Consider the following 23,169-nt stretch of genomic DNA (forward strand, 5'->3'; position numbering starts at 1 on the left):
AATATAACCTTTACATTAGGGTTCAACTGGTCCTCCACTATCTCGCCTCTCTCTCTCTCTCTCTCTCTCTCTCTCTCTCTCTCTCTCTCGTTTCGCTCTTAAGACACAGTCGTTTTTCTTCAAGCAATGCATGACGCCATCAAATGCTGTACCAGCAAAAAACTTCAATCCCCTTAATGAATAGTAAAAACAGCTCCTTCTTTATAAATAAAAATGTTATTATTATTATTAGTAGTAGTAGTAACAATAATATTACATGCATATAATTTTTGTTATGCAGTTAATTTAGTCGTCATTGACCTTTTTTGTTTTGGCTAAATTATGGATTAACTGGATGGAAGTTGCAGTGGTTAGCTGATAATTAATTGTTAGTAGTGGGTTTATATTTTAATCCTGTGCTTGTATTTATTTTCAGGATACTTAAAAGGATCAAGACAATATGAACACCTTTCATGATGTAAGAGTGATATCCTATTAAAGCACAATTAAAGCTATTATCAATGAGGTAATTTCCACTCCAACTTATTTTGCAAAACAATATTTATTATTAATGAAAAACACCGTGTAAAAAATAGCACACTCCGAATATACAGTACCAAAGAATGTACATTGTTTATTAGGCTACTGAGAAGTACACGTTGTATAAAAATGCTCGATTTTCACCCTTGTGAATTTTCATTACAAAGTACAAATAATAAAATCAATTTGCCAAACTAGAAAACATCTGTGCTTTCACACAAAATATATCATTGTAGACCTCTGACAATTTATTTTATAGCCTGTTAAAAATGTTGTCCTGAGACGCCCTATGCAGTGATTACCACAATCACACTGACAACGAAAAGTTCGTGGGGGCGAAAATTAGATTGAACTAAAATGTTAACATAAATATATATTTATATTTCACAGCTTGAATATAGGCACGAACGTGTAAATGTTCACCATTCAGCTGTGTGAAACAAAACAGTACAAAAATAATCCTACCTTAAGGAGTGTATCGCTTTAAAAATGTGACGTTTAGTTAAAAAAAAAAATTAACAGCCGCTAGTGCCACTCACAATCCGGTTTGCGTAGCTTTCTTGTAAAGACGTCGGTCCGTGCAAGACTCCCGGTAGTTGGTTTGGGGAGTGCTGAGACGCGAGGGTCGGCGGCAGCACCGGGACCACCGTGGAAGTCCGTGAGGCACAATGCGAGAGCGTAGGGCTTAAAGAGCTCCCGATAATGCTGTCTATGGAAAAGGGTGAGCGGTGAACCGGGGACTTAGCCGCTGTCTGTAAGGGGGAAGAAAGCCCAGGACTAAGAGGAGGATAGAAGCGGGAACGGGTGAGCTCCGTTGTGGTTGGCATGAGGGAAGGCGCGGGGATGAGAGTTCCGGTGTGAGGATGCCGGGACGGGGGCGGCTGATGCTGCTGGAAGGCGAGGAGCGCGGAATGTGCATGATAAGACTGAAGCTGCAGACCGTATCCACAACCGTAAGGGCCGTAGCCGTAGGCAGCGGCCGCGGGGAGAAAGCCTCCGTGATCGCGGAGAAGTTCAGGTGCCTGCTGGCGCTTAAAGCGTTTCCGGCGGCGTAGAAAGCTCCCGTTATCAAACATGTCGGCGGACTCTGGGTCCAGTGTCCAGTAGTTGCCTTTACCGGGGTTCCCGGGCTCCCGTGGTATCTTTACGAAGCAGTCGTTAAGGGACAGGTTGTGCCGGATAGAGTTCTGCCAAGCTGGGAACTTTTCCCGGTAGTACGGAAATCTGTTACTGATGAAGTCACAGATCTCGCTGAGCGTCAGGCGCTTCTTGGGACTCTGGAGGATTGCCATGGTGATGAGTGCGATGTAGGAGTATGGGGGCTTCACCAGGGTGTTTTTACTTGCTGGCTTGTAGGGGTCCCGTGCGGCGGAGCCATCCACACAAGACGGCGAGCCGCTGAGCAGGATCTCGTCGTGCATCTGAGCTACCTCGTCCACGTAGGAGCGCGTATGGCCGTCACCATCATCTCCCTCCCCAACCACGTCGATGTCGGTCTCCTCCGAGAGCACAGACGCATCCGACATCTCGGAGCTCAAAGTCATGGCTCTCTCGGGTCCCTGATGGGCTACGGCGGAAGAGCGCTGGGCGAGCTGAGCCTGCGTGTTACCTGCGCTCTCCAATCGAGGGAACTCATAAGACGCGCCGAGCAGATGCAGAGAGGACGTGCCAGTGTGTCACCAGTGCCATAGGGTTTTAATGGATTACTGTCGGCATGGAATCAAGAGGTTGCACAGATCCCCACATCCACACGTTTACTCTGTCTGGGGAGACCCTCCTAAAGGCCAGACCAGGATTCCAAAGAGGGCGGACCTTCCCTTGCGCTTTATACCAGCTCGCTGATCACATGACAACAAAGCGTCACCGCTGCTGTTGAAGAGATAAAAAAAAAAAATCAGTCTTTGAAAATAATCTAAAGAACGGTGAGGTTCTATCTTTGGCGGTCATCGCCGCCGCTTAATCCACTGGTTTTGTGGAATATTCCTGGGTCTTCTTTTATAGCCTTTAATGACTCGAAGATGTAAGAAGCTTAGCGAACTAAGCACATCGTTATGGTAGGACCCTCCCTGCTATTGTTATATATTTATCATAATAGCCTATTAGCCTAATAGCATATTTAGGTCTGTTCAGGTGCTGAGCATGACGTTTAATGTGGACATAATGGAATTGTAGATGATTTTCAGAAATGCTTCAAAACATCCACTCGGTTCCATGTCTGCCTCACTACGCATCGCAGTTTGCGTGACACGGGAGTGCACTAGATCATCCGCGAGCCACTGGTAATGGAAAAAAGTCAGCTGTTAACTCGCATCAGTCACGCGGATCACAAAAGAGCATTCTAGCTCGCGAAAAAGCAGGGCACATGCGCATGTGCCCTATCCCGAGAGGCCAGCATTGTCATATTCATAATTAATTTTAGCAACTGGTCTGGCAAGAGTCATTTTTTAAATGTTAAAGAAGCAGGATATTTGTAAGTAAAGGCTACTGGCATATTGGACGCTTCTGTCAGGATTTTACACATTAAGAAAAAAAATTTATAAGAAAAAGGGCCTGTGTGTATCATTTGTGACAAAGTGCATCCATAATAATATGCGTCCAACGGGAAAACAGGCCTTAATCGAAACAAGAGTTTATAGCCTACATGACAATAATTAAAAGCATTAAAAAGTCCATGAAAAGGTTATGCTGCTTGAAAATACAAAACCAAAAGTAGACTACCCTATCCTTGCACGGCTCATCATAATTAGCCTAAACATAACTAGAATTAAAAATCTTTAAAAAAAACAAAAAAAAAAAAAAAACATTCAGCTGTACAGTGTGTGATATTTTCCCTTTAAAGGGAAGTGTCTGTCTTTTTGTTTTCTTGTTTTTACACAGTGAGCCTAAAGCCGAATGTTAGTATTAGCTACTCTCGACAGCTGAATATTAAATAAAGACTATATCAAGTGTTTGTTGTGGTTAACAAAACACTTACAAACACAGCATTAAAATATTTAAAGGCGTAATGTTTTCATTCATTTGTTATTTGTTTGTTTGAATAAACAATTATCAAATATAATAAACGTATATTCACGTCATAAAATCTTAACTTCACTGTTAAATATTATTGTTATTATTATTATTATTATTACTGTAATAACCTAATAATATTAAACCTAATAACAAGCATAAAATGTTTTAGTAATAATTTAGTTTACTAATAATTTAGTAGGCCTAAAAAAGAAAATACAGAGTCAAGAAGCTCGCTTTAAATTTTTTAAAGAAAAAAAGGAAAAGAAAGAAAGAAAAAAATAGAAAATTGTATATAAAGTTGGCTACTAAAACAACTTGTGGTTAGGAGTGATGAAAACACTTGTCCAAAAGACACACACCGCTGACCCATAGAAACTCGTGTCCCCGACATAAAAAAAGGTATTTTCAAACTCCTCAAAATGAATTATCTTTTCCTTCTTTATTACAGTTTCATGTTGGTTCTGGAGGATGCAGTGGGTATAAGGGGTATTTTTGTATGATTGCAAAAACATCTGGTCCGGTTTGATGGCCGTTTTATGGTAACTCATGTGGTCAGGCTTGTGTATTAACATATATTTACTTCAGCCAGCAGTTATTAAGGGCTGTGAGAGTGCCATCTCGCGGCAGTTCAGATCAGACTGTATAGCCATTAACCCTTCTTTCCAGGTTTATCTCAATTTGAGCTAAGCTATTCTGTTTTGGTTCCACGGGATTATTATTTTACAAAATCTTTCAAAAATTCTGTTATTTTGCAAGCAAGTAGGCTAATTGATGGAATCAATTGAAATTAAGGTTAATTCGTTTCATAACTCAGTAATATTTGTATATTTATATTTAAATAGGCTATATATTCAATATTGAAAACATTTTCATAATCAAAACTTTAATTTAGTTGTTAATTTGTTTAACTTAATCTTTGGGCTAATTAAGTCTTTTTAAATCAGTCTTTAAATAATAGCGCTGGTCCATTTGGCTATTTTTTGCTATTTGACTTGTGGGAAAAAAGGTAGGCTGTAGGGACCATAATCATGGTTATAGCTATAGCATATATATTTAATTCCCACAGTTAGTTAAACGTGATTCGTGCTGCAAAATGAGGAGGAATTATTAGCCTATAGAAAATCGTCAAGTCAAAATGCAATCATAAGCTGCTTAAACTATTTAGTGAAACCAAAACGAAAGTGACTTAACTTTGATTTGCTGTTTGTTTACACCAGAAACTGATCAGAAACAATTTTGGCAGTAGAATACATTTTAACTACCAACCTAAGCTGTTTCATCGTTGCGGCACGATTTAAAAGAAGCACACTTTAAATTCTGAAGATTGGTCAGAAAGCGTGCTGTGCGGCAAAATAAACTTTCACCGGGACATTAGCCTATAAATCCTAAAACTATAGGCCAATGCAGTTATGAACACTGGTAAAGAATAAATTGTTTAAATTAACTTGGTTTAAAAAATAAATTAGGTTTGTTCTTTAAATAGGTATAGGCCAGTCATTATTTAAAAATGAACACTTACTGGTTGGATAGTAGGCTATTGCTATAGGCCAATTTTTTTGGGAAGACGGTTATGTCCTGATTATCTGGATTGTGCGTAGGCTAATACGCACAATCCAGATCATCAGGACATCACAATAACTGGCAGTGATGTTCCTATTGGCTGTGGCTTAATTATTCTGCGCGTGCGAGTGAATGAAATCGAGTTTTGAGAACCGGGGCGCCGTGAGACGGGTCAGGGCTTGTGTGTGTGGTTAAACCACATCTAAAGTGTTTCTAAAGTCCCGCAGGGGTGACGCTTTCCGTGCCACGGGGTAGGCTGCCATGAAAGCACTTCCCTGCCACGGCTACTCTGGGTGACAAGTCCCGGGAATGCACCGGTAATCAGAATTGTAACAACTTAAACATATGCAGAGATTCGCACGTGCTCTACAATTAATTTCACATGCACGGCATAAAACATGTTTAATGGTATAGCCTAACGTGTGCGTTTCAGAAGTGCTTGAAAAATTCAGCTGCAAGGAGTTCTATATGAGACAGTAGCCGGCTAATAGGCTACCAATCACATGCAGTCTTTTTCCGGTTGCGTGTTCTAATATTTCGAGTCGCCTAAAAGTGGAAAATCATTTATTTTGAAATAGGTTATTCCGCTGCACTGTGGAACGCTTAGTTACTTTTATAGTTTAGTATTTTCTGGAAGAAAAAAAAAAAAAATATATATATATATATATTTTATGGAAATTTCGATTAGCCAATAAAATCATTGGCAGGATATAAATATATATATATATATATATATTTGCATTTAGTTAGGTTTCTGGCTTGTCTGCCAGCTCAGACAGCGATTCTAGCTCCTATAACCTAACACTCGTAATTTACTCAATGAGGATTTCTGACATGGGCAAATCCAGACTTCATAATTTCATGCAATGTGATTATTTATTCTGATATAAATTCACATTTTCATAGGCTACATTTCTTTATTCAGCTCTTTTTCATATTTTTTTTAATCATTTGTTATATGCAGCAGAATACACAATTTTTCTAGGCCTACAAATTGTGTAGGCTAAATATTGTTTCATAGCTGTAAATATTTTTTAATATACGGTTTCCTAGCAGTAGCAGTAGCCTAGTCTTACCATTTTAAATACATAGGCTATAGCCTACTACTAACAGATGGTATTAATGGTTATAAAAATGCATATTCATTTGAGATTGTATATGGATCATCTGAGACCAAGTCATCATATATAACTCATCAAAGTTATTAAACATGCAGCCCACCATACTTGAGGGCAGGACTTCAATAACAAGTGTTCAAGTAAAGAACAGATTGGGACGACATAATTTCTGGTTGATATTGTGTAATTTAAAATCTTATAACATTACACCAATATCGCACAAAAGAGACCCGACAATGCTGGCCGATTCTATTCTTGGCCCAGAGTTGTGCAGGGCAGGCAGGCTGGTTTCTGGATCCAGCCCACTGCGTCGCATTTCAGCCCTGTCGTCACTTCCGTCTTCCTCTCTCGCTTCCATCTTGCTCTCCGCGTGTGTTTGCTGCTAGCGTGCAGGTCAGTGAGGAGCTCTAAAATACTCTATTTCCTGCACAACCACTCCTGGTTCCGAGGCTCAAGGTAAATAAGTACCTCATTAACCAAAAGCGGCTGCGATTTTGTAAGAATCACCCGCGGAAAGATGGCTGAATTGGTTCGGGCGAGACTCGGCCCTGCCGGGAGAGACCCGGGCCTGAGAGCGCGTGAAAATAGCACTGCTGCTAGCGCACTGCAAACAAACTCCACGAGTCTTCGCACGCGACTGATTGATCTAATGCGTTTTACATTTATAGTTACAGACAGAATTCTAATAGCGTTTTTATTTACGACTTTTTCTACATCGTTTTCGTGTAATAAATTGGCTAACGTTTTTCTTTGTGGACTAATAACATCTGTTTTATCAGAGTTTTGTGTTGAAAACTTTGAAGAGTTGAATAGCATTGTCGGTCTGGAAGTGTTATTTTGCGGTGTAACAACCACATGACTTTTGCTACTTTAGTTAAGCGGTCGCTCTTTCTCAACAGGCCTTGACAGCTAGCTTCGATCTTTTGCTCTTAACTGTCCGCTGCTCCTAAAAGAAAATAGTCGTTTTCTGAGTTGTGTTTGAAAATGATTAAAGACTTAATTTGGTCGTTTTATGAATGGCTGTGCATGTGTGTGTGTTGAAGTTTTGTAGGCTAAAGATAAGTTTGTCTGCTGAATTTGTCATTCAGACCGCACCCCGAAACACATTTGTGTTGTAACTTCATCCCGTTCTCCACACTATCATTGACATCCTTCTGTCTTTCAGATGAAAGAAACGATAATGAACCAGGAGAAATTAGCCAAGTTGCAGGCACAAGTCCGCATCGGTGGAAAGGTAAGGGCTGATGACAAAACATACAAACATTAAAACCTTGGTAATGTATATGTACTTCATAAATATCAGGCCAAATAAGAGTAGTTCCTCACATATTGATGCCGTTTTGACAGGGCACCGCTCGCAGAAAGAAGAAGGTGGTCCACAGAACGGCTACTGCCGATGACAAAAAGCTCCAGTTCTCCCTGAAGAAATTGGGAGTAAATAACATCTCTGGCATTGAGGAGGTAAGGATTGGCTCAGCTAAATACAAGTTTACATTTACGAATGAAATGAAATCGTTCTATTTTGGTCTTTCAATTGGCACGCTGTTGCTTTGCAGGTGAACATGTTTACAAACCAGGGCACGGTGATCCACTTCAACAATCCCAAAGTGCAGGCCTCACTGGCAGCCAATACCTTCACCATCACAGGCCACGCCGAGACCAAGCAGCTGACAGAGATGCTGCCCTCTATCCTCAACCAGTTGGGCGCTGACAGCCTGACCAGTCTGCGCAGACTCGCAGAGGCCCTGCCCAAACAAGGTGTGTTCTGTTCTCAAAATGGGTCAGATCGCACGAGTCAGACAGAGGCAGTGTCACATTTCTTTGTTTCTTTCATTTTATGCAGATAGCAGCATAGTGGACTAACTAAACCCACAGAGTAGTGTGTGTTACAAACAGGTGTAAGCGTATTTTAGGGGGAGGGGTGTGTCATTGCTGCTGGTCTGTTCCTAGAGTAGGCTATACTTTAAAATGGACTTTTAGTTGGTTATTTATGCATAGACTGAGTGAGTGTCTCAAGCAGGAATACCAAATCCTTTGTCAGCTGAACCCATTTGACCTAAACATTTCTTTGAAGTATCCCTAAAGATTTTAAAGGTATAGTGGAGGATTTTCCCGAATTTTAGAAGAGAACCGCCCTCTCCACTTTTTGAAAAAATGCACATGCGCAACACTCTCCCTGCTCCTGAGAGGGAACGCCTATTAAATGTGTGCACGATAGACGGCTAGCATCGCTAATCATAGCTTACATTAACTTTTACTAGCAGTGATTTTTAAATGGATTTCTCCAAATAGCATGCCAAACGTTACCTGTCGAGTAGAAACTTCGCGACTGAGGCATCAGTGGGAAGCCCGACCTGTGCTTTTAGCGCACGCCAGCGTGTGAAATATTCTCCCAAAAACACTCTGGTCTTGTTTCTTTCTTCAGAGGCCTTTCTCTTGTCATACAATTCGTAGACACTTTTTCTCTTGCGACCCTCAGATATTTTGAAAAAACCCGGTGAGAACGGCGAGCTTCAATGAATGGCTGAAACCGTAGCTCACCACACATATACACCTGAAAGTGCGCATGCGCAGAATGCGAAAACTACCTAGGGTCGAGCACGTACGACGGCCTTACGGAAACATATCACCAGAATGATTGACAATTAGGAGGACCAATAGTCTTGATGATCCACCCGGAAAAAGAAAATCCTCCACTATACCTTTAAGCTAACATTTCAATTTAGCAGGGTCACTATTATCAGTTCTTTGATGGTTAAAGGGATAGTTCACCTCATCATTTGGTCATCATTTACTTGCCCTCGTGTCATTCCAAATCTGTAAGACTTTTGTTCATCTTTGAAACAAATGAAGACATTAAGGAAATCTGACAGATTATTGACAGGTCACGCAACTACAAATTTGATGCTTCAAAAAGTTCATAAAGAAATAGTAAAACTAATCCTTATGAATTGAGTGGTTTTGTCTAAAATTCTGAAGAGACTCTATCGCTTTATGATGCATAAATTGAATTTAGGCCTTTTATTCTCTTAAACATTGATCATTAACAGAAGCTCAACAGTACTTGCTTGACGTGTGAGAACAAACCAAGAATTAAATGCGAGAATTAAGCATGCTTGAGCTTCCGTTTGCCTTAAGTGTGCATTGAAGAACTTTTATATGTGAATAAAAGCCTAAATTCAATCTGTTCATCACATAAAGCAATTTGAAACCTCAAAGTGGTATTGTAGCTGTTGCGTAGCTGTCAATGGGGAGAAAGAAATCTCTCAGATTTCATTCAAATATCTTCATCTGTGCTTTGAAGATTAACAAAAGTCTTACGAGTTGGGAACGACATGAGGGCAAGTGATGACAGAATTTTCATTTTTGGGTGAACTATCCATTTAATGGTCAAATCACGTGCAGGTTTTTTTTATTTTTTTTATTTTAATTTAAATATTTTGAATCAACTCTCAAACCCCAGTTTGGAAAACCTTAGTCTAAAGGAAGACTAAAATACATATTTATCTTGGAAATGAATCTCTCTCGTTCGTTCTAATGTATGTCTGAAGGCTTTTAATTCTGTTCATTATTATTAGTAATATCTTGTTAGGGCTTATGGTTAATCTTAGCTGAAGCATCCCATAACAGATGCATGTTTAGCCATGCTATTATGGAAAGATTTCTTTTGACAGTATTATAAACGATCACTGTAAATGCTCCAATCTCCAACTAACAGTGTGTTGTTTAAAATGGTGAATGTTTGGACATTTTAAATTTTTCTCCTAATTTTTTCCAGCTGGTGATGGAAAGGCACCGGTAGCTGGTGGAGAGGAAGATGATGACGAAGTTCCAGGTCAGTATGTTGCCCTGAAACTTTCCCCCCTCCCTAATCCGCTTTAACCATATCTTAAGTTGCAATGCGCATTAACCATAAGATTGTATTGTTTTTTTTTGTAAATTTTTTATTATTCGTTGTGTATTTTAAATGCCTCCTAGTTTGACCTTCACAATCATTACCATATGGGTTTCTGTGCGTGTGGTAATGTAAGCAAAGCATAGTTTCTTGTGTTGTGGAAATGTCCAAAAAAGGAGGGTTTCAGCAGGTTGTCTAGGCTGTTACATTGTCAACATATACAAGTGTTTAAAATCTCCTCTATTGTTTATGAGCACTGAAAGCTCGGTTTGCTTTTCTTTTTAAAGAGAGGGGGGCAAACACATACGGTTGCCATTACAATTCCCCAGTTCTCCTTCCTGAGCAAACTCCAGTTAGTAACTCAAGTCTTGCACATGTACAGTATGATTACATCTCCGACACTGCAAAATTAGCTCACCCGTGCGATGACAAAAAGGGTTAACAGCTTGTGCCATTGTGCCCATTACAGAGATTCAACCTTTTCTGTCCCCTCTGAAAACAATCAAAGTCCAGCCTTCTGTTAGTGATTCCCTTTCTGATGCCCTGGAGCAGAAAAGTTGATATTCCATTTATCAGATTTCATCTCCTAAAAGGCAACCTGCTTTGATCCTCTGCGGTTTCATTTTTACAGCTGTGGACTTTTCAGTCTCCCAGTGCTCGTTTATGTTCTCTATGGAAATTACTTGCACACGTGGGCTCACTCAAGTGAAAGAAAAGCACAGAAATTGCCCTTTCAGATCGTGTCTATAAACACTCGGACAGCGTTTCATAAAGATGAGATTTTAGGGTACGTTTACATGACAACGATGTACTAAAAATAGAAATGTTTTTTCATTGCATTTTTTCGTTAAAAAAAAGTTTAAAATCACTGTATAATGCATTCCAGGCCAGAAGTTGGCTAGGGCACTTTGTAAAGAAAAACTATGCACCTTTAGACTGAACACGTAATACGCATCACCCATTTTCACAAATTTGTGTTTTTTTTAGTTTACACAAAGACAAAAAAAAAAAAAAATGGCCATATTCCACGAATGGCCAAAATGCAGAAGTTTTCCGTTTTTTGTTGAAAACGTGTAAACAGCCCCTTAGTCATCAATCTCACATTGATTAAATGTTTCTTCATAAATCCTGTATTTCCTACAAATGGTGAAGGGATAGTTCACCCAAAAATGAAAGCTCTGTCATTAATTACTCACCCTCATGTTGTTCCAAACCTGTAAGACAATAGTTCATCTTCGGAACACAAATGAAGATATTTTTGATGAAATCTGAGAGCTTTCTGTCCCTCCATAGTAGTGTTGTCAAAAAGTACCGACTTCGGTGCCAAGTTGGTACGGAATCATAAACGCCTCTGATTGCCCATTGTGCTCATGCGCTTATCAGATATGTCTGTGATTGGCTATAATGATCAGTGCTTTAAAAACGTAAATATACATCAATGACGCTCTTCACAGAGCGTTTACACAGTTACGCATGGGAGCGTTGAAAATAATTTATTTTTGGGTGAACTAACCCTTTAAGTCTTTGTAACCCCTTTGAGTTGCCTACATGTAGACATTATATTGTTTTTCTGAATCCACATTTTTTCTCTTTGCAGATCTTGTGGAGAATTTCGATGAGGCTTCAAAGAATGAGGCAAATTAACATCATGGGAAGGAAATGCGTGTGAGATCTCTGGTCTCAGCGGAGACTTGTGGGACTTTTTTCCCCTATTCTTTTATAAATGTATTGCATCCCTGAATCTACTATATCTTTTTCGTGCACTGCTGTGGCCCTCATGTGTCCATGCTGAGAGTGTGAGATTGATTGAACCACACAAGTTCATGCACAGTTTTACTGGTATGTGTGTTTGCTTGTGCGGTCCAAGAGGCATCTTTGCCTCCACCTTCCCTGTTACTGAGGCTCACTCATTTGGAGCTTGTCTGAATCAACATCTGGAAATAAACATTTGCTATTGACAAAAAGATTATTAAACACTGTTGTTGCGTTTAATTGGGGATGAGGACACTCCATGCTGTTAACAAACAATTATGATTCTTTAGGGATTAGTAAAAAAAAAAAAAAATACAAAAACTTATGCTAGAAGTGCAGTGCACTTTTTAAATAATAGTTGTTTTTCAGACATCAATCGGATACATCCTTTAGTACAAGTAAAAGTTTATTTACAGTTTTGTAGAACAAAATTTGCCATAAAAAGAGGGCAATCCAAAGAGTAAACCTGAACACAATCTTTCTGGGAGCAACAGCAAAATGTGACAGTTGAATTAGTACTTGGACATCTCTCACTGTAAACTGTTGCTGTAAATCTGTTTTGCACCATGTTCTTTTGCACTCCATTGATTCTAAATGACCTGATTTAGATTCTTCATTTTATTAACCATTCTTAATACCAGTCAAGTTTAATGTGAAACTGCTTCATTTTCAAGTACACATAGCAAATATAATTTGCCTAAAACACACATCACATTGACTAAACACAAACACACACATATACATATTTATATATTGTAATATATTAAATTCAAAAATCAATTTCTGATGTCAGCAATTGTCATCTGTTTATGGATCAGTACATTTATCTGGATTCAAAAATGACAATTCACTTCATCAGTTGGCAGATATTGAACACTCGTAACACTCAATAGTCACTCCAATTTGTCTTGTACATGCCATGTTATTCTTTGATACCTTGCAGTAGCTTCAGAAGATGAGCCTCCAAGACCTGTTGGACTGGGAAACATGTAGAATTACAATTACATTCATGTTGAGACAGTAAGACCAACACAAAACATGACAAGGTTAAAGGAAAAGTTCAGTATTTTACACTTAAAGCCCTGTTTTCAGATCGTTTCTGATGAAATACAATGGTTAAGATTGAAATTTGGACAAATGCTGCTGTCCCGAGAATTTTAGGTTTTTGTGGTAGCACCCCCCCACCTATACAACGGTTGCATAGGTGCACTGGAAAAATCGTTCGTTTACAAAGACGTGAAACTCACCGAGTGGTCAGGGGTGTTCACTGATCTGCTCACACAAAAATCGCTGCAAAAGATGCTTTCAAACAGGTGTTTTACCATTCGTTGTAAAACTGTGGACCTATTTTTCCAAACGCCTCACACCCGTACATTCTTCCGTTGAGAGCTTGAATAATAGACTCTCCAGCCCAGTTGGTGGTGATAATGCACCTTTGCCAATTGCAAGCAAACCACTGGCATTTCATTGAATACACAGAAGAAGAAGCGGCGGAGTAATACCGTAAAGGTGCTGCGGTCTCACAGCACGTCCTATACAAGTCAATGGAGTTGGACAAAAACTACGATAAAACCTGTTGGAAAGCATCTTTTGCAGCGATTTTTGTGTGAGCATATCAGTGAACACCCCTGACCACTCGGTGAGTTTCACGTCTTTGTAAACGAAAGTTTAATGCGTTTTAGGAAGGATTATTCCAGTGCACCTATGCAGCCATTGTTAAGGTGGGGGGGGTGCTAACACAAAAACCTAAAATTCTCGGGACAGCAGCATTTGTCCAAAGTTCAATCTTAACCATTGTATTTCATCAGAAACTATCTGAAAACAGGGCTTTAAGTGTAAAATACCGAACTTGTCCTTTAATGATCTCAGCTTCATCAGATATTCATATTTTAAGAAAGCTAAGCTTTATGGTATTTAACACTGATGGGAATCTTGTTAGTGTTACCATTTCTATGGCCCATCGCCACAGCCATGTCCATAGCATTGAACCCAGAGTCCGACTCCATGGTTGGGTCAGCTCCACTCTCTGTTCAGTGATCAGAAGTCATATTCATTACATTACAGTGAACCAAACCTTTGAAAAAAACTAAACACTGGAATGCATTGGAGTGAAATGAACTGAATTCAAATTAAGCCTTTTACCTAAGAGGATTTCCACACAGCGAACATGATTACCATGCACTGCATAGAGTAACGGAGCACCACCATTCTGAAAAAACATAAGCACTGCTTTAAGTGCAGATCATTTTTTTGCTTAAACATTGATTCTGACTTCTACACCTCATAGCAAGAAGTATATTCACACCATATAACAATACTAGGAAAAACTATTTGACTATTTATCTCACTATTTAACCCCCACCCAACAAATACGTCAAATCCATTTACATTGCTGTTAAACTACCAGCATATTTAGCAAAGTACTATACTGCACTACAGTCACCGACACAATTTTCATTTACAGAACTTATATTATTAGATGTCTTCAGAAATCAACAATGTGACCACTTACCCAATCATACTCATTGACGTCAACTCCACAGTCAATAAGCATTCTGACAATATCTGTGTACCCTTTACTGCAGGCCAATGACAGTGCACTCTCTCTCCCTTTGGCCAAGAGATGAGGATCTGCACCCTGAAAGCAAAGATTCAGCCATTCAAGCTTTGTGTCCCAGGCGGCTCCGACCTACTGAGGCTTTTAGCTAAAATTTCAAAAGAATGACAGGAGGCTGAAAGTATAAAGAATAACAAACTGCTTTGTGCAGGTATATTTGGACTATTTGATCTCCGTGATCAGTTAAAGATAACTTTGAAGAACTGATATAGTGGAAGTGTCCAGTATTTTGCACTCACACTCTGTAACAGGAACTCCACCACAGCAATCTGTCCATGAGCTGCTGCCCACATCAGTGGGGTGAATCCTTCCTCATCCTGCAGGTTTATCACAGACTCTAAAGAGAAAAAGGAAGGTAACTGTCAGCTACTCATTTATCACAAGTTTAGACATAATTGACCAAAGAGATAATAATTACACCACTTTTCAAGTTGGGGGTCAGTGTGTGTGTGTGTATACAGGTGCTGGTCATAAAATTAGAATATCTTCCAAAAGTTGATTTATTTAAAGAATTCAACTTAACAGGTGAAACGAATATATTATATAGACTCATTACATGCAAAGTGAGATATTTCAAGCCTTTATTTGTTATAATTTTGATGATTATGGCTTACAGCTTATGAAACCCATGAAATCAAAATCCTAGAAAATTAGAATATTACATGAAATCACACAGTAATTAATTACACAGTAATACCATGGTCATTGAACCAGGTTTTGGTTATTTTGGCAGTGTGGGCAGGTGCAAATCCTGCTGGAAAATGAAGTCAGCATCTCCATAAAGCTTGTCTGCTGAAGGAAGCATGAAGTGCTCTGAAAATGTCCTGGTAGACGTCTGTGTTGAGTAGACAGCACAGTGGACCAACACCAGCCGATGACATGGCTCCCCAAACCAACACAGACTGTGGAAACTTCACACTGGACTTCAAGCATCTTGGATTGTGTGCCTCTCCATTCTTCCTCCAGACTCTGGGACCTTGGTTTCCAAATGAAATGCAAAATTTGCTCTCATCAGAAAAGAGGACTTTGGTCCACTGTGCTTTATTAAATCCAGAGTCAACGCAGCCGTCTACCAGGACATTTTCAGAGCACTTCATGCTTCCTTCATTTTCCAGCAGGATTTGCACCTGCCCACACTGCCAAAATAACCAAAACCTGGTTCAATGACCATGGTATTACTGTGTAATTACTGTGTGATTTCATGTAATATTCTAATTTTCTGGGATTTTGATTTCATGGGTTTCATAAGCTGTAAGCCCTAATCATCAAAATTATAACAAATAAAGGCTTGAAATATCTCACTTTGCATGGAATGAGTCTATATAATATATTCGTTTCACCTGTTAAGTTGAATTCTTGAAATAAATCAACTTTTTGATGATATTCTAATTTTATGACCAGCACCTATGTATGTATGTGTGTATATATATATATATATATATAAATTCATTAATTCAGCAAGGAGACATTGAATTAAATAAAAGTGACAGTAAATACATTTATAATGTTGCAAAAGCTGTCCATCAAAAGAATCCGGAAAAAAAATATCACAGTTTCTACAAAAATGTTAAGCAGCACAACTTGTTTCAACATTAATAATAAGCAATGTTCTGAAGGATCATGCAACACTAAAGACTGGAGTTATGATGCTGAAAATTCAGCTTTGCATCACAGGAATAAATTACATGTTAAAATATATAACAATAGAAACAATTATTATGACCGCCGCTAGCGTAGCTAGCCGGTCATATAGGGATTGTCAAAGTTTTTTTTTTTTTTTTTTTTCGTCACCTTACTGAATTTTTCGTCAACGATACCAGGGACACCGAAGCACCGGGGAACATGAAATTTGGTGGGCATGTAGCCCCACTAGACTTCTAAGGAAAAATTTCGTTTGGTCCCCGGGGGCCACTCCCCCCCCGCGCTGGGCCCCCCCAAACCCCCAAAAATGCAGTTTTTCCTAAATAACTACCTGAACCGTGGCACCGAGGATGAAGAAATTTTTATGGTATGTTGGTCTACTAGACTTTTACGGAAAAATTTCGTTTGGTCCCCGGGGGCCACTTCCCCCCCCGCGCTGGGGCCCCCTTAAATTTTTCGTCAACGATACCAGGGACACCGAAACACCGGGGAACATGAAATTTGCTGGGCATGTAGCCCCACTAGACTTCTACGGAAAAATTTCGTTTGGTCCCCGGGGGCCACTCCCCCCCGCGCTGGGCCCCCCCAAACCCCAAAAAATGCAGTTTTTCCTAAATAACTACCTGAACCGTGGCACCGAGGATGAAGACATTTTTATGGTATGTTGGTCTACTAGACTTTTACGGAAAAATTTCGTTTGGTCCCCGGAGGCCACTTCCCCCCCCGCACTGGGGCCCCCGTAAATTTTTCGTCAACGATACCAGGGACACCGAAACACCGGGGAACATGAAATTTGGTGGGCATGTAGCCCCACTAGACTTCTACAGAAAAATTTCGTTTGGTCCCCGGGGGCCACTCCCCCCCCCGCGCTGGGCCCCCCTTAACCCCAAAAAATTCAGTTTTTCCTAAATAACTACCTGAACCGTGGCACCGAGGATGAAGACATTTTTATGGTATGTTCGTCTACTAGACTTTTACGGAAAAATTTCGTCTGGTCCCCGGGGGCCACTCCCCCCTCCCCACGCTGGGGCCCCCGTAAATTTTTCGTCAACGATACCAGGGACACCAAAGCACCGGGGAACATGAAATTTGGTGGGCATGTAGCCCCACTAGACTTCTACGGAAAAATTTCGTTTGGTCCCCGGGGGCCACTCCCCCCCCGCGCTGGGCCCCCCCAAAACCAAAAAAATTCAGTTTTTCCTAAATAACTACCTGAACCGTGGCACCGAGGATGAAGACATTTTTATGGTATGTTGGTCTACTAGACTTTTACGGAAAAATTTCGTTTGGTCCCCGGGGGCCACTTCCCCCCCCGCGCTGGGGCCCCCGTAAATTTTTCGTCAACGATACCAGGGACACCGAAGCACCGGGGAACATGAAATTTGGTGGGCATGTAGCCCCACTACACTTCTACGGAAAAATTTCGTTTGGTCCCCGGGGGCCACTCCCCCCCGCGCTGGGCCCCCCCAAACCCCAAAAAATTCTGTTTTTCCTAAATAACTACCTGAACCGTGGCACCGAGGATGAAGAAATTTTTATGGTATGTTCGTCTACTAGACTTTTACGGAAAAATTTCGTTTGGTCCCCGGGGGCCACTTCCCCCCCCTGCGCTGGGGCCCCCGTAAATTTTTCGTCAACGATACCAGGGACACCGAAGCACCGGGGAACATGAAATTTGGTGGGCATGTAGCCCCACTAGACTTCTAAGGAAAAATTTCGTTTGGTCCCCGGGGGCCACTCCCCCCCCGCGCTGGGCCCCCCCAAACCCCAAAAAATGCAGTTTTTCCTAAATAACTACCTGAACCGTGGCACCGAGGATGAAGAAATTTTTATGGTATGTTGGTCTACTAGACTTTTACGGAAAAATTTCGTTTGGTCCCCGGGGGCCACTTCCCCCCCCGCGCTGGGGCCCCCTTAAATTTTTCGTCAACGATACCAGGGACACCGAAACACCGGGGAACATGAAATTTGCTGGGCATGTAGCCCCACTAGACTTCTACGGAAAAATTTCGTTTGGTCCCCGGGGGCCACTCCCCCCCGCGCTGGGCCCCCCCAAACCCCCAAAAATTCAGTTTTTCCTAAATAACTACCTGAACCGTGGCACCGAGGATGAAGACATTTTTATGGTATGTTGGTCTACTAGACTTTTACGGAAAAATTTCGTTTGGTCCCCGGAGGCCACTTCCCCCCCCGCACTGGGGCCCCCGTAAATTTTTCGTCAACGATACCAGGGACACCGAAACACCGGGGAACATGAAATTTGGTGGGCATGTAGCCCCACTAGACTTCTACAGAAAAATTTCGTTTGGTCCCCGGGGGCCACTCCCCCCCCGCGCTGGGCCCCCCTTAACCCCAAAAAATGCAGTTTTTCCTAAATAACTACCTGAACCGTGGCACCGAGGATGAAGACATTTTTATGGTATGTTCGTCTACTAGACTTTTACGGAAAAATTTCGTCTGGTCCCCGGGGGCCACTCCCCCCTCCCCACGCTGGGGCCCCCGTAAATTTTTCGGCAACGATACCAGGGACACCAAAGCACCGGGGAACATGAAATTTGGTGGGCATGTAGCCCCACTAGACTTCTACGGAAAAATTTCGTTTGGTCCCCGGGGGCCACTCCCCCCCCGCGCTGGGCCCCCCCAAAACCAAAAAAATGCAGTTTTTCCTAAATAACTACCTGAACCGTGGCACCGAGGATGAAGACATTTTTATGGTATGTTGGTCTACTAGACTTTTACGGAAAAATTTCGTTTGGTCCCCGGGGGCCACTTCCCCCCCCGCGCTGGGGCCCCCGTAAATTTTTCGTCAACGATACCAGGGACACCGAAGCACCGGGGAACATGAAATTTGGTGGGCATGTAGCCCCACTACACTTCTACGGAAAAATTTCGTTTGGTCCCCGGGGGCCACTCCCCCCCGCGCTGGGCCCCCCCAAACCCAAAAAAATTCTGTTTTTCCTAAATAACTACCTGAACCGTGGCACCGAGGATGAAGAAATTTTTATGGTATGTTCGTCTACTAGACTTTTACGGAAAAATTTCGTTTGGTCCCCGGGGGCCACTTCCCCCCCCTGCGCTGGGGCCCCCGTAAATTTTTCGTCAACGATACCAGGGACACCGAAACACCGGGGAACATGAAATTTGGTGGGCATGTAGCCCCACTAGACTTCTACGGAAAAATTTCGTTTGGTCCCCGGGGGCCACTCCCCCCCCGCGCTGGGCCCCCCCAAACCCAAAAAAATGCAGTTTTTCCTAAATAACTACCTGAACCGTGGCACCGAGGATGAAGACATTTTTATGGTATGTTGCTCTTAAGGGCCCACATCAACCTAGCCCATAATCACTCATTTGTGATTTGCGCCCCTCCCATAAAAAATGAAAATGCAATATTATTCTGCTTTAATCGCCCCTATCTTCAGTGGAGATGTTCAGAACTGCACCATATTTCATGTGTATGATTAACTTGACAACCTCTGGGGGTATCCTCTGCTAAGTTTTGTAGAATTTCATCCATGGGGGGGTATAAAATAAATTCATTTATGTGCACATTTAGTGACTGTACACTCATCGGCCTGTAGATGGTGCTGTTGAGCGAAGGGTTGCTGGTTTAGGATGATACTGTCACACACACACATGCAGGAATACAAACAAACGCAAGCATGCACACACACTGACATCCACACGCACAGACACACACCCATACACACACATACAAATCCACATGCACAGACACACACACACAAACACACACGCGCACACATGTACGCACACATACATACACGCACAGACACACACACACACACACACACACAGACACACACATACACAAACACACACACATACACACACACACACAGACAGACATGCACATACTATTACTTTTTTTAGGTATATACATAAACACGCAATACAGCCAAATTACTCCACGTCATTTATTTTTGTGGAAAGCCAGTGCAGGCCTGAGCGGCGGTCATATTTTGTACCGCGATGCGGTACATCTAGTTTTAAATGTAATAATATTTCACAATATTACTGCTTTACTTTATTTTAGATCAAATAAACACAGTCTTGGTGAGCATAATAAACTTTCAAAAACATTTACAAACGTTTGAACAGTATTTAAGACCAAACTGCACTTTTGCTTCACATCAATTTTACAAACTTGCCTTGTTCTATTCGACTTGCAAGGAACACCATCTCTCCTTGTGCCGCCAACTGATGTATAGACAGTGCTAGAAAAGAGGGAAAAAAGGTGAACATGAAGTTATAGTCACGGTTTTAGTTTTAAAGAGTAGATCAGGGGTGTCCAATCCTAGTCCTGGAGGGCCAACGTCCTGCGTTGGCCCTCCAGCAAAAGCACAAGCAAAAGAAAAGTGGCACAAGTATTCACTTAACAGGATAGCAAGATCTTAAAATAAGACAAAACAGAATAATGATAAGGTTCACACAAAACAATGGTATTAAAATGGTATTATAATATAATATGATGATGGAATTATAATAACAGATTTCATTGTGGAATTTTAGCCGTGCACGTTTGATCCTGGACAAAAATACATAATACATGCCTGACAAATGTGCGTGCAAAATGTCAGTGTGAACAAAACAAGGTTAGCCAACCAGCTAACTACCTTTACATACTCTGTTAACCAGTAATATCAGTAAATATCAGTGGATAGTTTTGTCAAATGAAATGAGAAATGAGAAGACTTACAGTGAACAAGCAACGGTGTGGATGAGACCTCGTTCCCACGGTGTTTGTTGGTGAGTGTAGTGGACTGCTTAATGGGAGAGAAGTGTTTGGTGGTTGATGGCGTGTACACATGCCTAACCTGAATACCAGGTGAGGGAGATGTTTGGATATTACACTCCGCTGTAGAGAGAGAAACAAACACGACATCTTAAAGACTTCCCTGACAATGATATTCACCAAAAAGGTGGTAATTTTCCTCCATTCATTTGCTTTACCTTTAAATAACACAGAGGCCACCTCCAGATCAGAGTTCACCTGGTCCTGGATGTTTTTACTGTCTTCCTCGTTCAGCGACTTCACGAAGCGTGAGCATACGTTCATGTCAAAGCGATTGGGTAATATAAACTTTATCCCCATGGCGTTCTGTGAGTTGGCATCCTCCACTGAGCCAATGCTGACTGATGGCTCGACCTTGATGCCCGTCACCTCTGGTAATGGGCACAAACCTTCCATCTCCTCCGATGCCATTGTCCACACAGGATCTGTTATATTCCACAGAAGCTACAAATGATCTTGAGCTTCTTCCATAAATAGAATCAAACCCTTATGGTTGGGGGATGATGTCTGCCTCCCATACAGAATAAAGCTTTTGTACCTGGGATATTTAGATAGAGATATTTACATTAATGGAAATATGTGAACGATCAACTGTAAGTCGTATGGCAACATTGTAAACGTAAGTGTTGGTGACATTAGTGCCACAGTTTGAGTTCATAACAGCAATACTATAAACCCACAACTGATGAATCATCAAGGTTATTATGATGGTATTATAATAACAGATTTCATTGTGGAATTTTAGCCGTGCACGTTTGATCCTGGACAAAAATACATAATACATGCCCGACAAATGAGCTTGCTAAATGTCAGTGTGAACAAAACAAGGTTAGCCAACCAGCTAACTACCTTTACATAAATACTCTTGAGTGAAACATTTACTGTACAAATACCTCTTAATTCCAGAGTGTAACGTTACATTTGATCAGTTAAAATACAGACGGGATACGAGAGAGCACACCGGGTTGGTTCATTGTGCAACATAGCTTGATTTCTAATGCAGGATTAACAGGCTACGGCTACTGTCGTATTATTTCAGCAATAAATACAACGACTGTACACGTTTATGGAACATTTTATCGCAAAAGTAAACCTTACTTTATATTACATAATGTAGTCATAAATACCTACCGAGTTTATAAATATCGTGTGTTTCGAAATGACTGGTTGTTCTTGAGGTTGATTGTAAATAAAGTTTTTTCAAAAGCTGAGAGGGTGGAGTCAGGCTGAATCCGAAATCGCCCCTTAAACCCTCATTCACTATTCCATACGTTAGTCCACTAATAATGTTCCCTTGAAGGAGTGAATGGATAGGAGTTAGGCCGTTTCTCAATATGCGTTCTTGTCTGTACTTGCGTTCTTGTGGACTTGTGAAACGTCATCAGTCGCTGCCCAAGTACCGTCCCAATACACAAGTTTGCATTTTGGCAAGAACGGTTAAAAATCCCGGAAGTGTTCTTGACACGCCCATTTTACCGAGGATGCATTGGTTGGTAACTTGTGTGAACTTGACGGCAGAAATATCCCAGCATTCATTTCGGCATTCGAGGAACGAGAGGTCAATACAGCAAGTCGTTTTTCTACAATTTCATCGCTAAATTCACTTCTGAGAACATTTGATGCGAGAAATCAACTGTGTAGATTTCAAATATTGGCATTTTTCGAAAATGCGCTCAAACGTTTTCGGAAGTGAGAATCTTCAGCGTAGGTAGCTTTATTGTTATGAATATACATTACATAGTGTACAGTTGTAGAGTAATCCCTTGAGCTGAGGGGTAGGCTTGGGCGATAAAGCATGGCTGTTACCGTCAATAATTCTCGTTATGTTTGGGCACTGCAGACGGCGTCTGTGCGGGGGTGTTATTGCGCAATACCAGCAAGAACACATCGTCTCAAACTGTCAGCGCCGTTCTGTGTGCTCGTCACCTTGTGAGTTCATTCTTCCAAGAACAACTAGCAAGAGCGTTCTCCCCAAGAACACAAGTCCGTTCTTTGCATTCTTGGTTTTGAGAAACACCCTTAGTGAATTCGGACAGCCGTTGCGTCCATCGGTTGTACACTTGCAATGTTGAATGAGTGCACTCAATAATGGTTTCGGACACCACTAACGCGCCCTTTTTGAGGGTAGGCTATAAGAGGCGATTTCGGATTCAGCCAGTGTGTTCATCGACATGTGGATGTTGAAATGCAGAGAATAATACATTGTAATTACATTGTACCTTACCCATGGTCCCATGGTAACCAT

General features: G+C 41.2%; 3 protein-coding genes across 4 annotated transcripts; 1 reads left to right on the forward strand and 2 right to left on the reverse strand.

Moving 5' to 3' along the window:
• Window positions 1-522: 522 nt before the first annotated feature.
• On the reverse strand, window positions 523-9,981 carry foxd1 (forkhead box D1). Its single transcript, XM_082169550.1, has 2 exons — window positions 8,517-9,981; window positions 523-2,388 (listed from the first exon to the last, which is right to left on the reverse strand). Exon 2 carries the CDS (start codon window positions 2,061-2,063, stop codon window positions 1,035-1,037), a length of 1,029 nt encoding a protein of 342 aa, XP_082025676.1. The 5' UTR covers window positions 2,064-2,388; window positions 8,517-9,981; the 3' UTR covers window positions 523-1,034.
• btf3 (basic transcription factor 3) lies at window positions 6,465-12,078 on the forward strand. 2 transcript variants are annotated; one of them, XM_082169552.1, is made up of 6 exons: window positions 6,465-6,602; window positions 7,375-7,443; window positions 7,557-7,670; window positions 7,766-7,967; window positions 9,988-10,044; window positions 11,702-12,078. In XM_082169552.1, exons 2-6 carry the CDS (start codon window positions 7,375-7,377, stop codon window positions 11,746-11,748), a joined length of 489 nt encoding a protein of 162 aa, XP_082025678.1. In that variant the 5' UTR covers window positions 6,465-6,602; the 3' UTR covers window positions 11,749-12,078. The 2 variants fall into 2 exon arrangements, with proteins under 2 accessions (XP_082025678.1, XP_082025679.1); XM_082169553.1 differs by having other exon boundaries at window positions 6,542-6,665.
• Window positions 12,079-12,169: 91 nt separating this feature from the next.
• ankra2 (ankyrin repeat, family A (RFXANK-like), 2) lies at window positions 12,170-22,210 on the reverse strand. The gene is made up of 9 exons (XM_082169551.1): window positions 22,056-22,210; window positions 21,083-21,462; window positions 20,829-20,987; window positions 20,281-20,346; window positions 14,713-14,810; window positions 14,369-14,494; window positions 13,999-14,065; window positions 13,802-13,882; window positions 12,170-12,834 (listed from the first exon to the last, which is right to left on the reverse strand). The coding sequence occupies exons 2-9, from the start codon at window positions 21,333-21,335 to the stop codon at window positions 12,779-12,781; spliced, it is 906 nt and encodes a 301-aa protein (XP_082025677.1). The 5' UTR covers window positions 21,336-21,462; window positions 22,056-22,210; the 3' UTR covers window positions 12,170-12,778.
• Window positions 22,211-23,169: the final 959 nt, after the last annotated feature.

The sequence above is a fragment of the Leuciscus leuciscus genome (assembly GCF_965113295.1).
Source record: "Leuciscus leuciscus genome assembly, chromosome: 5".
Lineage (NCBI taxonomy): Eukaryota > Metazoa > Chordata > Actinopteri > Cypriniformes > Leuciscidae > Leuciscus > Leuciscus leuciscus.